Here is a 15801-nt window from a genome sequence, read left to right on the forward strand (position 1 = left end):
ATCCCAGCTAAGTGTCTAGTGTGGTTATTGGAGAGGATTCACCCTGGCGGTTCCCACCCTCAGAAGGCAAAGGAGGTGACACCTACTCCTGACCTATGTGTATGCAATTTAAATTTTACATCTTGCATTTTATTGCTGGTGGCTTATTATTTTCTGTATGGTTCATTATTTTATGCTTATTTCCAGCAAATTTTAGTTGTGCTGTTGGTTGCTCTTTTGTACATTTCATCACACTTTTTACTGTCTTGACTATTGATCCAGTAAACAGAAAGACAGGATATACATTTTCTAAAATAAGTCCTTTACAGAATGGTAGGGATTGGTGAGCAGAAAGTGACGACAGTTACTACAGCTCTGTGCTATAGTAACTCTTGCTTCTTCAACCTTCCTATATTTATTTTGCTGCAAGCCCTCCATACAATTGGAGATTCTAGCATAACATTAACCCCCAATCAAAAAGAAATCTGGAGTACAAGTACCGAACTGCTTTAAATAAGATTACTTTTATTAGCTATTACTAATAATCAGGCTACAGCTCTGTACAAACATGTAATGCAGCAATGCACAAACTTTAGTTTTCCAGCATATTAAAATGATCCAAATTCATTTCTGTCTTCCAGGAGAGTAAGTGGCATATTGCAGGCTGTGTACAAATTCTGTGGCTTTGTCAAAACCAGAGGCCCCACAGATGTGGTATCTATATGTCAAACTAGAGCTGAGCACTCCAGACAACTCCAGCAGTCAATGCTTGTCAGAGCAAGACTGAACCATCTTGGTCACTGGTATTCTGAGTGTGGTTGCTCGTTGGGACGATGTCTGTAAGGGAAGTAGGAGCTCTGTCATGGTAGTGACTACAAGGCCCACAAAAACAAACGAATGAGAGGCTTTTGAGAACCAGATGACAAAGGTACTTTCTAAATTTTTCACCAGCGAAAGCGTAGATGATTGGATTAAGACAACAATGACTGAAAGCCAGGGTTTCTGTTGCATGCATAATATAATATAAAAATCTCAAGACGTTGCAGCTCTCAAAAATGTTGAAAAATTTTAATGTTTGCAGAAAAATTGATACCTGGTGTGGGGTCCAGAATAGAAAAAACACAAGCACCACCCGTAAAATCAGCCTCATGGCTCTTCTTTTCCTGTGATTTTTGCAGGTGAACAAGGTTTTGATGATCCTGAGATAGCAGATGCTCATGATGACCATTGGGAGAAGAAACCCTATGATGTTTATTTCTAAATTGCAGAAAACTGGCCAGGTATTCACAAGATTTGGAGGATACCGAGGAGCACATGTATTCTCTAACTTTTGTACGTATGCAAAGTGAGGAGCAGCACACAGAATTGCCAGCACCCATACTACCAGGCTAGTGAGAAATCCATGCCTGGCTGTCCTGCCTTTCATGAAAATGGTTGCGTGGACAATTGCCAGATACCGATCAATGCTTATGACAGTGATAAAAAACATGCCTCCAAAGAAACCAATAGAATAGAAAGAGGAAACTATTCGGCAAGAAAGGTTCCCAAGAGTCCATCCCCGTACAATATAATAACCCCAAAACGGAAGAGAAATCACAAAGAGCAGATCAGAGGTGGCTAAGTTCAAGAGAAATATGTCTGTGATGCTCTTTCTGTGCCCACCTTTCACAATGGTAAAAACAACCAGGAGATTTCCAAACAGCCCGATAATAAACACAAGGCTATAAAGTATTGGTACATAGACCTTCCCAAATAAGTGGATGCCTGTTTGGTCACATTGAACAGTGGATTCATCATAGAAAAACTCTGTGGTCATCTCAATCGTTTCCTCAGTCATAATGAATGCTTATTTGGGAAAAAAAAGGAAAGGAAAATAGTTAGCCATAGAATGGGATACATAGATACAATCTTAGAATGCAAGATGGTGAGCACAATGCTACAAAACTCCAGGAACGGCTTTAAGATGAAGATCCTCTCAATAGTTTTAGATCAACGGAATAGTGTAAAGATACTCAGTGGCTCAGAGCCTCATGTGGCTCTTTGATATTCCACTTGTCACTGTTCTGAACACCATTCCCCAATGTGACAACAGGTCAGTGTTTCAGGAAAATGGGCAAGGATCTCGCTTAGTGGGCCTTGTAGTTGTCATTTGGTCCCTACCATGAAACACTTGCCTCAGGAGAGGTAAGCTGCGAGCTTCCCTGAGATGCAGGCCTCAAACCAGGGATGGAAGTAGATGTGGTTCTTTTGACTGTGATTGTGAGTGTGGCTCTCTGTGAGCCCTGGACGGAAACCATTGAAATAGAGTGATTTTCTTAACTCAGTTCCTGATGAGTATTCGGAACAAACAAAAATTTGTGGAATGAACTTGAGTACACAGTTTGAATGCCCAATTCAATTTCAGGGGGAATTAAAATTAATTCTATGCTTGGAAATGCACACATCATACAATCAAAGGATATGAATTAATTGGTTTTAGTAGAGTCATTTGTGTTTTGTGCAACTGGACCTAAATAAGATAGCCATACCCAATTGACCCCCTAGATTGCATGAGACTGTCTAATCTAACTCAAAAACTGCATTTAATCTTTCAATCTTAACATGGATAGGATAAGAGATGACGTGGCTTTCTGTTTCTGGTCTCAGTCTTGGATCATTTTCGTATCGTGATTCTTTCATATTTACTCATTTACTCTATGTTTTAGTACACAGAAATTGGTTATTAACAAGAATAGCCTTCCCAATGTAGACCTATAGTTTAGCAGTTAACGTGTTGCTTCATTTTCCATGTGTCTGTTTTAAAAGGAATGTTTCTCATTATACTCCTCCTGAAATAAACACCTTTTACAGAAGAGGCATTTGAAGAGTGCTGGGCTAAGAGTCCTGACCTTTTTAGGTTCTTCTAAAACAAGAATCCACCCATTTCCACAAAATATAGACAAACTGTCTCAGTCAGTGCCATGGCAGTAACATAACTTACCACTTCTCACCCTTCATTGAACATCCAATTCTAAGATGTCATTTACAGTGTAGTTCCTCTAACATCTTACGGTATTTTCATTTGGTCTGGCTTAGCGCCCACATGTGGGCCCCAAGAGTTAATTATAGAAGCATTTTTGCAGCATACATCCTGAGTGGCAGGGAAATAAAACTCCTCCCTTCAGTCTGTACCAAACTTTACTTAAGTTGACAACGAAACTTTTAAAAAATTAGAGATAAACTTGCAATTGCTGCCTCCCAAGTGAATATCTGTTAACTCATAATTCATTGTGAGTAATCCTGTTGAAAGCCTATTTCCTATTGAGATATTATTGAAAGTCCCTGTTTAATCTATAAAGACCACATAAACAATCTTTAAAAGCTTTGGCTTTTTTTAATCATGTAATTTAGTACAAACTATTTATCGCATGAAGCTGTTTTTTAGTCTGTATTAGAACCCTTGGTCTATAAAGGTCAGCGCGCTCTTCTCTGACTGGCAGGAGCTCCCTGTGATCTCCGGTCAAAGGGCGTTTTCCCACTTACCTTTTGCTGTGCGCAAGTAGCGCGGGGTTCCCCGCGCCTCCCCACTACAGGGGCGGCGACAACACAGCCACCCCGACGCTGCTGCTGTCGCGCCCCCTCAGCGCGTGTCATACCGGGCGCTCTTTGCAACGGCGCCTTTTGAAGCCGGGGAAGCCGGGGCGCGCGCCTAGAATGACGCGCGCTGAGAGAAGCGCGCAGCAAAGCGGAGGCGAGGAAAGTGGGAAAACGCCCAAGGTTTTCCCGATCTCCCAATCTCCAAGGTTTTCCCAATCTCCCAATTTCTTTAAACTGGAATTCCCAGGGATTGAAACTGAAACTTTCTGTGTGAATGGGCTATTTATTATGTCCCTTCACTCCAAACTAACCAACTTTTCTGTGGTAATACTGTGAAAATTATTCATTCTTCCAATTTGTTAAGAAGTGATATGCATACAGTTCTGATTATTTTTGTAACAGACTTGTTGAGGATATCTTGCCTTTTGTAAGTATCAAGGGCATTATGTTCCTCTTCCACACTTTAGGGACCTTGCTATATGTTATTCATGACTACAAATAATTTTGCCAGAATGGACATCCACCAATAAAGATTGTTTATCCTTACCTTGAAGTTTATTTTTGATGAAGAATCTGAATTTGTTTTTCCACCTCCAAGGAGGTACACAGATCAGTCCTTTCCAGCTCAGAAAATTTAATTTGAAGGCAGAATCTCAGCCCTAAATAAGGGGTAGAATTGAAAGTTTGCTATAGATTTTTTTATATTGCTGATGTTAAGCTTCACTTCAATGTGCTGCCAGATACCAGAATCCCCCTTCTGCTGTTACAATTACTGGATGAACCCACAACTCTATTAGATTCTATGCTTTCTTTTTAAAAAACAGTTATTTGTACTGAAAATTTTGCTTGGCAGTTTTCACGCACTGTCTGCAGCTATCAAAACTATGCAGCTATCTGCAAATGTTAGATTTAATGAAATTCTGCATAGCACTTCTATAGTCTACAAGCCATCACCTCTACCTAAAGCAAAACATGACTTTATTTTAAAGTAACTAGCACAAGCCTTAAATTTTGAGCCAGGGTGTAAAGCAGGGGTGGGCAATTATTTTTTCCATGGGGCCGCATAAGAAACAGAAAATATTGTGGAGGGCCAGGCCAAAAGGCAGGGGGGGCGAGGCGCTTTTGAAAGCCCCGCAGAAGCCAGCAGCCAAGGCAACCGGCTTCTGCGGGGCTTTCAAAGGCGCCTCGCTCCCCAGCACGGCTGGGGGGCCAGTCAGGGTCATCCTGCGGGCCGGATGTGGCCCGCGGGCCGTATAATGCCCAGGTCTGGTGTAAAGGAAGACCTTACTGATCCTTTTTAAACATGGGTTAGGATTTTGTATTAACACATAACTCAGAGGCAAATAGTCTTTTAAAAATCAAACTTCCATTCAACAAACTATTATATACTGGCATAAAATGCATGAGTAATCATATAAGAGCCAGCATCAAAACAATTCAAATAAAACCACAGCATGATGCATACTGCTATTGACTTGGCTGAGACATACAAAATATAAGGCAAGCGTGATAAATTCTTCCTAAAGTGCTCTAACAGGCCATAAGCCTCTAGCCTGGTTGTTTCCAACTACCAATTAGGTGCCTAACTTCAACTAATCAGGAGTCAGACTTATCAGTTGTGAAAATTAGCATTCTAATTATTCAGTACCAGGACGGGCCAGCTGGAGAAAAGCCAGAGATGATTATGATTTTAAAAACACCATACCAAAACTTACAGATGTTATAACTAACATGGCTATAATTAAGCTAATATAAGTTCTTTCTTGACACAGGGATTAAAAACCTTATCTAAACTAGTATCTACATTCCATAGCTGGCAAATTCTGTTGTTCTGGAAAACAGTGGGTGATTATGGAAGTGTTCAGGCACCAGGTTCAAAATGAATACAAAGGGATTTCCTCTGTGCATGTCATGATTTTGTTGGGTAGTTATGGGTTTTTCCAACGCAATAATCTTGGGGATTATGTGCCAGACCTACCAGGGAAGCAAAATCTGTGTTCAGCTTTATGGTATGCCACCCTTAACACCTACAGTGTGCATATGCCTGAAAAGATTGGGGTATTGCTTTCACCCTCAATCTGCCAACTAGTTATGGATATGCAATCTGTTCTATTTTTGGCTAACAGATGAAATATCATTCATGCTTTTCCCCCCCTCTCTTTCCCCAATTAATTAATTAATTATTCCTGGTTGTGAAGGCCAGGAGTCACTCCCTCTTATTGATGTTAAAACAGTCTTCTTTAAAGAAAAAAAGAAGGTAAGAGTAGGATAAATCCCCTGTGTAAGTGTAACCCCTGTGTCAGAATGGGATGACCCAGAAAGGGGTGGAGTCTGAAAAGAAGCAGAATGCTGCAGAACTCATGAGGTTGGAGGAAGCAAGGCTACCAGGCTGGGACCTTGATTGATTTTATTAAGCCCTTAACACCTTGTTTAAGGTAACTGCAATGTTGTGGGGAACTAGTGAGAAGGGAGTTTATTTTTTTTTTGCTATATTTTAAATGTTAGAATTTATTGTTTCAGGGTTTTTGTGTATGTAAATGGTGAGAGTTTTCTGGGAACCTTCATCATCTTGAATCCCGTTCACCAAGCCTTTGAAGTCTTCAAAACCAACCACCAGCAAAGAAGAATTGGACTTGGCAATATCAGTAGACTGTAAATATAAGGACTTGAAATGCAAACCTGAACAGGACCTTGAATTGTAAATGTTAAATGTTGATGTTTAATGTTATTTGTAAAGAGAAGTAAACTGTTTTGTTTAAATTTGGTTCTTTGCAACTCCTTCCAAGTACTGCCCCACAGAACCCACAAGCTGAGGTTACATAAGCATCAGGCAATTACTGGCCCACAGAGTGTTGTCATATAATGACGTTTACTAGTTGTTTTTGGAATGGTTTGCCATTGCCTTCCTCAGTTGTCTATACTTTACCCCCAGTAAGGTGAGTAGTCATTTTACTGACCCTGGAAGGATGGAAGGCTGAGTCAACCTTGAGCCGACTACCTGAAACTGAGGCTCATTCCGCACATGCAGATTAATGCACTTTCAAACTGCTTTCAGTGCTCTTTGAAGCTGTGCAGAATAGCAAAATCCACTTGCAAACAGTTGTGAAAGTGGTTTGAAAATGCATTATTTTGCGTGTGCGGAAGGGGCCTGACTTCCATCAAGATCGAACTGAGGTTGTGAGCAGAGCTCTGACTGCAGCTTACCACTCTGTACCTTTCTTTAAAGTACAACAAAAAAGAGAGAAGAAACAAAACTAAGTACATTATCAATACAGTTCACAAAAAATGGACAAAACGTTTTCATACAGTTCACACAAAAAATGGACAAAAACAAAAGTGCCACCACTGAGCCATTGTGATTCTACTTTGGGGGTGTAAACTGTTAAGTTCCCCAAGACATGGGCAGGGGAAGACAGACAAATTTCCCTGGAGATATCCACATCCTTTCACCATCTGTCACCTACCCCTGATTCTTTGAAGCAGGCTCAGTGGGAAAACGCCTACAGGAAGAGGATAGGGAGAAAATGGCTGGCTGGGGCAACTTCTGCAATGCCTTATTCAGAGGATGCCAGCCACAGAAGTAGGTGAAATGTCAGGAGAAAATACTACTGGAACACGGCCATACAACCCACAACGTCCTTCATATAATTTACAACCTGATCTTTACTGGAGATGCCAGGAATTGAATCAGATATCTGCATGCCAAGCAGATGCTCTTAGGCCTCTTCTGCACATGCAGAATAATGCACTTTCAACCCACTTTCACAATTATTTGCAAGTGGATTTTGCTATTCTGCACAGTAAAATCCAGCTGCAAAGTGCATTGAAAGTGGATTGAAAGTGCCTTATTCTGTATGCACAGAAGGGGGCTCACACGAGACACAGCCCATTGCCCAAATAACAGAACAATAGATCATAGTGTTGGAAGGGGCCATACAGGTCATCTAGTCCAACCCCTGCTCCCCAGCCTAACACATCTTTGGCAAATATTTGTGGTGCTGCTGCTGCTGCTGCTTGAAGGCTGCCAGTGATGGGGAGCTCACCCTAGACAACTGATTCTACTGCTGAACTACTTTTATTATTTAAAAAAATCCTAATATTCAGTTGGAGCCTTTCTGCCCATAAATTTAAATAATCAGGATCTGGGAAAGTTGCTGTAGTTATTTCACAGAAGGGAGAAAGAGAGCATTAAACACACAGCCGTAGCTACTGTCTTTAGCAACTGGCATTTAATTTATTGTACAGCTGCAGCCTCCGGTGTCTGAAGTTTCAGAGAAAATTATATGACTTGTTTATAGAAGTTGGTTCATATTCCCTGATAACTCCCCTATAAAGTATGGATACCTCAGCAGTCTCATTGTGATAATATTTTTCACTCTAGTGTTGGTTTCTTATCAGGCTTAAAACTAAACCATTGCTGCTGTAAGATATTTAACACTAAAAATATTATTTCTTCCCCTCACTCATGTCCTTTACATCACCATGCCTGCTGCCAAAGCTAGTATAATTTCAGCACAACAGGGCAGGAAGTGGCATTCCACCCAGTCTCATGCATGTGGCAGCAAGAGACAATTTCAAGCAATAGCAGCAGTGCTGCAGAAGGGACCTTCACGTGCTGACCCTTTGGGGGTTTGGGGGGTTGTTTGAAGACCTACATGTGCTCACATACCTTTCATCTTCATCATTGCCTCTAACTCCATTCCCACACAGCAAGCAACACTTCTGCCTCTGGCCTATATGTAATCTCACCACAAGGTGCAGTTGGCGGTGGTTTTATTCTGCTGAGTCTTCTCTCAGACTCATGGAAGGAGAAGCGAAATAGAGGATGGTGTGGTTGGATGAACAAGAAAGAGCCCGCAAAGTCAGCCTCTAAAAGCATGTATTTGAAATTCAGCAAGAGTACAAAGAATTACAGAACTATGTAGAACCATATCTATTTGGACTCAAGGCCGAGTTTTCTCCCCATAATAATAATTTTCTTCACATTTCTCTTCAAGGTTGAACCTAAGCAGAAGCATATGGCCTATAGGGACTTTTGGTTATATGGGAGGGTGCTGGATGCCCCCCCATAATTAAATGGCGTGCGCCTTAGCTGCATGCCACCAAGCCCCACCCCCTGCAGTGAGGTGGGGGTGGGGGTTGGCAGCTGGCAGCCACAGCACAGGCCGAACCCTGCCCCCGGCTTCCATGCAGGCCGGCTTTTATCCTATCCAGGCCCTGGGGACGGCAGGAGCCAGCCTGGGGGCGGCAGGAGCCAGCAGAGAGGCAGGGGCGGGGCTTAATCTGAGCCCTGTGCCCCCACGCCATGCCCTTGCGCCACTCCCCAAAGCCCTGTCTCTAAGTGCAGGAGGGCACAGGGCTGGGGGGGGGCACTCAGAGGAGGTGTTGCGCCGCCATTTCAGTGGTGGGATTCAGCAGGTCGCACCAATTTGGCAGAACCAGTTGTTAAAATGGTGTTTGTAAACAACCAGTTGTTAAATTATTTGAATCCCACCACAGGAACCAGTTAAATTATTTGAATCCCACCACTGTGCCATTTCCCCTTGTTATGCTTCTGAACCTTATACTTTCTCAAGGCTACCGGTTAAATATATCTCTGTGTTGAAGACCTGGTTGAATTTAGGACTTCAGTTCACCCTTCAGGCATTAAGGATGAGTTGGGAAATGTCTGGCTATTTTGGGGTAGAGCCTGGGAAGAGCACAGCTTGGTGAGGGGAGAGACCTCAGTGGGGCATAATACCATAGAGTTTACCTGTAGTGCAGCTATTTTCTCCAGGGGATCTGAAACTCTGTAATCTGGGGGTCAGTTGTAATTCTGGGAGCTCTCCATGCCTCACCTGGAGGTTGGCAACCGGGTTGGCAACCCTACCAGGCATAGACAATAGCATCCCTTGGTAGCATCACATTAGGCAAACATTGTAGTCACTGTTTTATTTAAAAAATTATCCTTGGCCCATTCTGCACAGCAAATGTATAACGGGTTGCAGTCAGGATAAAGTAAGCTGTTTTCCTGTTTTTGTGTACACATGCATCCATGCAGGCAGCGATTGGAGCCCGCGAAAACAATCTGGGTTGCTGTTGCACTTTTGCATGGAGGTGCATCTCTCTTTTTTTATTTACTTCCCACCGATGCATAGCTCTTCATCTAAATCTGGCACTGATCAGTTGTAATGTTGGGAGAATTCCAAGTCCTACTTGGAGATAGCTAACACTACTTCCAATGCTCACTATATTAAACTGTACTAGATCCAAACCAGATACGATGGAGGGATCTGTGGTGGAAAGTGCGATCAAGTAACAGATTATTTATGCAACCTCATAGGGTTTTTAAGGCAAAAAATACTTGGAGGTGGTTTGCCATTGCCTCCCTCCATGCTGGCTGGGAGAGTTCTGAAAGAACTCTGACAGGCCTAAGGTCACTCAGCAGGCTTCATACGGAGGAGTGGGGAAACAAACCCAGTTTTCCCAGATTAGAGTCTTTCACTCTAAACTATACCATGCTGGGTCTCAAAATGGAGGGAATTTATCTTTATTTAATCACATGGAAAGCTGTTTACTTCCAATGTAGGTGGTGGTGAGTTGATTTTTTTTCCCAGCAAAAAGAGAGCACTTGCACAAGAGGGGCCAAAGCTTGCCATCAACCCCATTTTCTTGCTGCGTTTCATTTCAGTCAGCACTTCTTTCCCCCAGTCTGGTTTACTTTTGCTATTGGAATCAGTCTTTACAATGACAGACTACAGTGAAGTAAGGGAAGTATATATACCCTTCCTCATAATTTTCACTTTGTTAAAACATAGAAGATCCACTCATTTTAGATATGAAAAAGACTATCTGAGTCCCACCCAATATTAGCATTAAGACCCAGAGGGGTGGAGTAGGGTGGACCTTTTAAGGAACAGAATTTTATAGCCTCACTGCCACTACTGAACATGACCGGTCTGTGTCTCATGCATCTATGAAAGGCACAGGGAAGACGATGACAAATGTATCCTAACCCACTTCTCAAGAGCCAAACGAGGCATGGTGGTGGTCATGGGGCCAACCCCTGGCTGTCATTGCCATTTTAGAGGAGAATTTAGCTATTTAAAAATTATTCCAAAGGGCAGTTCCTGCGGTGTCTTTTAAAGTGCTGAAACAGCTCTGTGTATGCGTGCAAGTGTAGGGGAGGTTTCAGTACTTTAAGGCGTGAACGGGAGAAACAAGACTGCCTATTACCAAGTCAGCTACAAATATCAATTCAAAAGATTGTAATCCTACATATTCTCCACAGACCAGATAAAAATGAGTTTTCAGAGGTCGTTTGCTTCTCCTCTGGGATTATTGTCCCAGTGCCATTGTTAAGATTATTTTCCAATGCTGAGTTTGAGGCGAGGGTGGGACAGTTTTGCAAGCAGGGCAGCTGGATGGAAAAGAGGAATGAAAGAGTTCCCCTTTTCATCACTGTAGCATGCTTCTGAAAATGGTGAGTTATTTGTACCTTTCGACAGTGTTTCCATTCCAGCTAGAGTTTTGTGATGTTTATAAGGGCAGCATTCTTGTAGGTTTAAGATTAACAAACTTGCAACTTTTTTTCATGACTGTGAATGCATTTGATATGAAGCTTCCTGCATGGTTGGTTCAGCCATTCAACCCAAAACTGCAATAATGGAGAAAGGTTCTTCCACCGCAAAGCAAGCCAAAGTAACACGGGAGGATCTTATTTTAATGTCACCAGCTTGTAGATGTGGCTTTAACAGCAGTTGTATGTTCTGATCTTCACAGGGGACAATGTGATTATTTCTATTCTGAGAAAAAGTGTTATCTCATAATTTCTGCTTGACATCTTGCTGTTAACTGCACAGGAGTAGACCAGACTGTTTTTTGTGATCAGTTGGCAATCCCACCCAATGTCAACATCTTCTTCACTGCAGATCTTCCTCCATTGGCTAGCCCTTGCCTTATACTAGAAAGCTGTTCAAAAATGTTGGCAATAGACTTTTCCCTCCCTCACCCAGATTGATTTACAGTGCAGTAATGTATTGGTTGCAAATGAGTTAAGAAAACTCTTGGGAATTGAAATGGTGCTGAATAAAGAGAAACAGAAAAATATCATATGCTAGATGTAAGAATTATTATTGACAGTAAAGCAAAATGGTTTGTAGAACCTTCAGAAATGGTAGTACAGATCAGTCAGGTATTTTTTTAACATCAGGAGAACAGATATTGATGGGCAGCCAAATTCGGAGGGCGGGGAGCTCCATGTGGCCACGGGTGGTGTTGTGCTGTGCTGCCTCCAATGGGCCTCCAGTGGTGCAGCAAACGGCTAAACTATGCCCCCACCCCAGCTGCTACCCGGACAATTTGATAAGAAAAAACACATTTTATTGTGGCATAAGCTAGAGGGCTTCACCAGGGTCGTTCCCAGGCCAAAAACTTGTCAATTAAAGTTGGCTCCACCCCCTACCCCACCCCCAGTCATGCCAGTATCTCAGTTGTGGTGGCGTGGTTCTGGGGGAGGTGCCTCTTATGCTGGAGTGGGCAAATGTGTCAGTGTGAGCCAGCAACGCTTCCAGAATATACTTTGCCCCCCCCCCCCCCCCGGATTGGGCTGTTCTATGATTCTAAGATGTGATGAGATCAGGCTAGCCTGGTCCATCCAGGTCATGGCTGATTCAAAGTAGGGGTAATAATGTCGTATCATATACATTTTCTGAATCATCATAAACTGAGAGTCACTTTCATTTGAACATAAAGATAATGTGTTTAATTTAAAGGAGAAGAAACAAGTTCTCATTATGTTTAAATGTAAACAATTCTTAGTTTATGATGATATACCAAAGCTATGTGATGCCACAAAAACTGCATAAGATTCACTATAAGGTTGCTGGAAGTAGATTATGATAGACGTTGACCTTCAAAATTTATACTGAAACCGCCCTCAAATTTCTACCTAACAGAATACAATTATTAAAATAAGGTATGAAACGACAACTTGCTTTTTAAGAAAGACTGAAAAATATTATTACCTGTGCAAATGAGAAAGAATGCCTTAAAAACAAAGATCAATTGTATTTGATCCCAGATCCAACTGAACAAGTTGGTGGCTATATAACACTCATAAATATAAGAATATTTCTAATTGCCAATCTTCGAGGGCAGATTTTAACTGTATGTTTGTGTAAACACTGGCCATGCCACTGGGAAGCAGCTGTGAGGAAGATGCATTGGTCGGAATCAATTCCTTCTTCCACTGGCAGAGGAAACACAAACAGTGTAAGGATTCCATTTGTTCAAAAGGAAAGTGGGGATTATTTCACCTTTCACCCTCCTTATTGCCTCCCCAATTGCAATGTGACTAGTTTGTGAGGATCCTCCCTTTACCCTAAATGAAGGATTCATGGAAATGTGTGGGTTTGTGAGGGAAAACTCTTTCAGATCACACAACTATAGGCTCTTGTACATGTGTAGCATGTTTAAGTTTTGTACATGTGTAGTGTATTTAATAATAGAAGTCAAAAAGAATGCAGAATTGAGAAAAAGAATGGACTAAGTCCCACTATTGAAATAAATTTGCAATTTTAAGGCTACTTTGGTACTTATAATATATAAAGTAAGTAAATAAATATAAACCCTGAGACTTGAAAATTATTCTTTCAGATAGAAAAACGACTCGGCGGAAAAGCCCTGCACTATAAAGGTATTTGCTATCTTCTTCAAATACTTATTTTATATTGTTATGCTCGTGCTACATATAAACCCATTCCTCCATGAATAATCACACTTAGCTTTTATATAGCATTTTTGACATGGCTGTTACGAAGATAACTGTTAAGCAGATCAGTACTATTTTCCTTTCACTGTAAATAGAGAGGCTGTAGATACAGAGGTTGAGAGGATGTAGTTCTAAAATCACCTTATGAAGTTTGTGGCAAATGGGAGATTTGCAGAGCATTTTCTCTAATACTTTGAGATGATTAGCATAGATATGATCCAGTTGAAATTAAGCACTTTTAAAGTTACAGTTATTTCAGTGGAAGAATTTAACGTGCTTCTACTTCAATCAAGGGGCTTTAAAGAGCTTAGTGGTAGCTGGATCTTTAATGGAAAAAACAGCAGCACTGAAAAGCTATTTTCCCTGAACCGTTCTTTACCATTTCACTGCTGTTTCTCACAAGTGATTATCAAAATGCAGGCACATCTCTATAGAATCTATGCATTTGAAAGATACAAACATGGCTTCACAATTACCCTATTTTATACATTGTAGAAAACTAAGATATGAAGGGATACATAGGGCAGTGCTAAACAGAGGTATCCCCTTCTAAGCCCAATAACCTCTAGGGGACATAACTTCATATAGGACTGAAATGCAAGAAACTTGCTCTGTAGCCTCCATAATATTTCTAACATTCTCCCTTAAGCATTTGTGCCAACCTAACTGTTTACAATTCTGTTAAATTGCTGTTGACTTAAACCCCCTTCGAAGAACTAGTAGGCTGGTCCAGTAATAAAGTCAAGTAATGTCATTGGGTCTTCCAGCATCTCCCATCCTTCCTTTGTTATTTCTTCCTGATAAACTCTAAAATGGAGACTTGCTTTTGCTTTATGGGGAGAATCAATAAAATATAATGGCCTCCCACTTTCAATCTGACTGAACTATTGATATGGGATTAGAATACCAAAGCATTCGCCTTCCAAGTTAAACCCTGGGAAGGGCTAGTACTCTACAGTTTTCCAAGAATAATGTTGAACAATTACATATTCCAAATTGCTGCTTCAACTCTGCTTACAACTCTTCCATAGCAATATAATTGCAATTTCTGAGGCAAACCATTCCATTATCAAATGGATATAATTCCCTACACTATATATTTTAATATTTTCTTTTCTTTCATAGCTGTTGGTTGGGACAAAGGTAATAGGAGGAGGTAGCCGTGAACAAAACATTTGAACAGTTTTGTGCCCTTCTTTTTGCAATGTGGACCTTGAAATATGCAAGTTCTTAGTCTTACCTTAATTAATCCTACCTTGTTTTGAACGCGAATATGGTCAAATCAGTCACAGGTCGTTATTTCCTCTTCAGATTACAGACGTGATAGTTCCTGTAAGTGCTAGTGCCATTTCAACACCACAAGTTCAGTAAGAGAAATGAAATGCTTCCTCTCAGAGACTGACCACCAGCATCACTTGGTGATGCAATCCCACCCTACATACAAATAGTCTTGCAGTTGTTTGCATTGGCTTGATAAGATGGTTATGAAATGAGTATCTCTGAAGCCTCAGAAGAATACTGTGGGAAACAGTGAGAGCATCCTTGCACTTCGAGTGAACGGGGTGCATCAGGTTTTTCTCCTACAATGATTTTTAGCATACAAATAAGAAGCCTGACAGAGAGGTACGTGAGAAATTCACCTGAGGAATAATTAAAAATCCTCCCTCTCAGTTCCCACAGACATTTCTCTAGGTTTCCCTTAAGTTTCCCTTTAATTTCTTCAACAGTTCTACAATCCGATGTGATAGAGTTACTCCCAGATCGCACAATTTATTTATTTATTGGATTTAATGGCCGCCCTCCCCTGAAGGGCTTAATAAATATTTTACGACATGGAGGAAGGCAATGGCAAACCACCTCTGAATATCTCTTGCCTTGAAAACCCTATCAGCGGTCATCATAAGTCAAATGTGACTGGACAGCCAGAAAAATTGAGTATACTCTTCTTTAGCTTTTAGGTACTAAGAAGGTCTACATTTCTTCTATTGCTAGGGTTGCCAACCTCCAGATTATGGCTGGAGATCTCCTGGAATTTACAACTGATCTCCAAGTTAGAGAGGTCAGTTTCCCTGAAGAAAGCGGCTGCTTTGGAAAGTGGACTCTATGACATCTCTGTCCTCTCAACATGCTGCCCTCACCAGTCTCCCACCCCAAAAATCTTCAGGTATTTCTTACCCTATCTGTCACACATCTAACTGTAATTTTGGGGAGAGAGCATTACAAAACATGGTGGCTCATCATGGCTAATCTGCATGTGCAGTCACCAATACTTGTTCACTGAGTTTAGCAGAGAATCAACACAAGGCCATTGGCAACTCATGATGCCATATAAATGGATAAAGCTACAAGAATCTTATAAAGCTATAAGAATCAAAAGATTCTTATAAACCTAGGTGGGTTCATGATATGGAGAGGCATCTTAATAAATGCGGCTTTCCATATGACATCCGTATGATCACAAACTGGGATCATTTTAAAATTGAACTTATCCAAAG

The 15801-nt window shown here is 41.3% G+C and overlaps 1 protein-coding gene across 2 annotated transcripts; it reads right to left on the reverse strand.

Moving 5' to 3' along the window:
• Positions 1–484: 484 nt before the first annotated feature.
• On the reverse strand, positions 485–14661 carry CX3CR1 (C-X3-C motif chemokine receptor 1). Of its 2 annotated transcripts, none has more exons than XM_048511488.1 (3): positions 14562–14661; positions 4103–4214; positions 485–1824 (listed from the first exon to the last, which is right to left on the reverse strand). In XM_048511488.1, exon 3 carries the CDS (start codon positions 1814–1816, stop codon positions 752–754), a length of 1065 nt encoding a protein of 354 aa, XP_048367445.1. In that variant the 5' UTR covers positions 1817–1824; positions 4103–4214; positions 14562–14661; the 3' UTR covers positions 485–751. The 2 variants fall into 2 exon arrangements, with proteins under 2 accessions (XP_048367445.1, XP_048367446.1); XM_048511489.1 differs by having other exon boundaries at positions 14547–14661.
• Between the last annotated feature and the right edge of the window lie 1140 nt (positions 14662–15801).

Source organism: Sphaerodactylus townsendi, linkage group LG11 (genome assembly GCF_021028975.2).
Source record: "Sphaerodactylus townsendi isolate TG3544 linkage group LG11, MPM_Stown_v2.3, whole genome shotgun sequence".
Taxonomy (NCBI): Eukaryota; Metazoa; Chordata; class Lepidosauria; order Squamata; family Sphaerodactylidae; genus Sphaerodactylus; species Sphaerodactylus townsendi.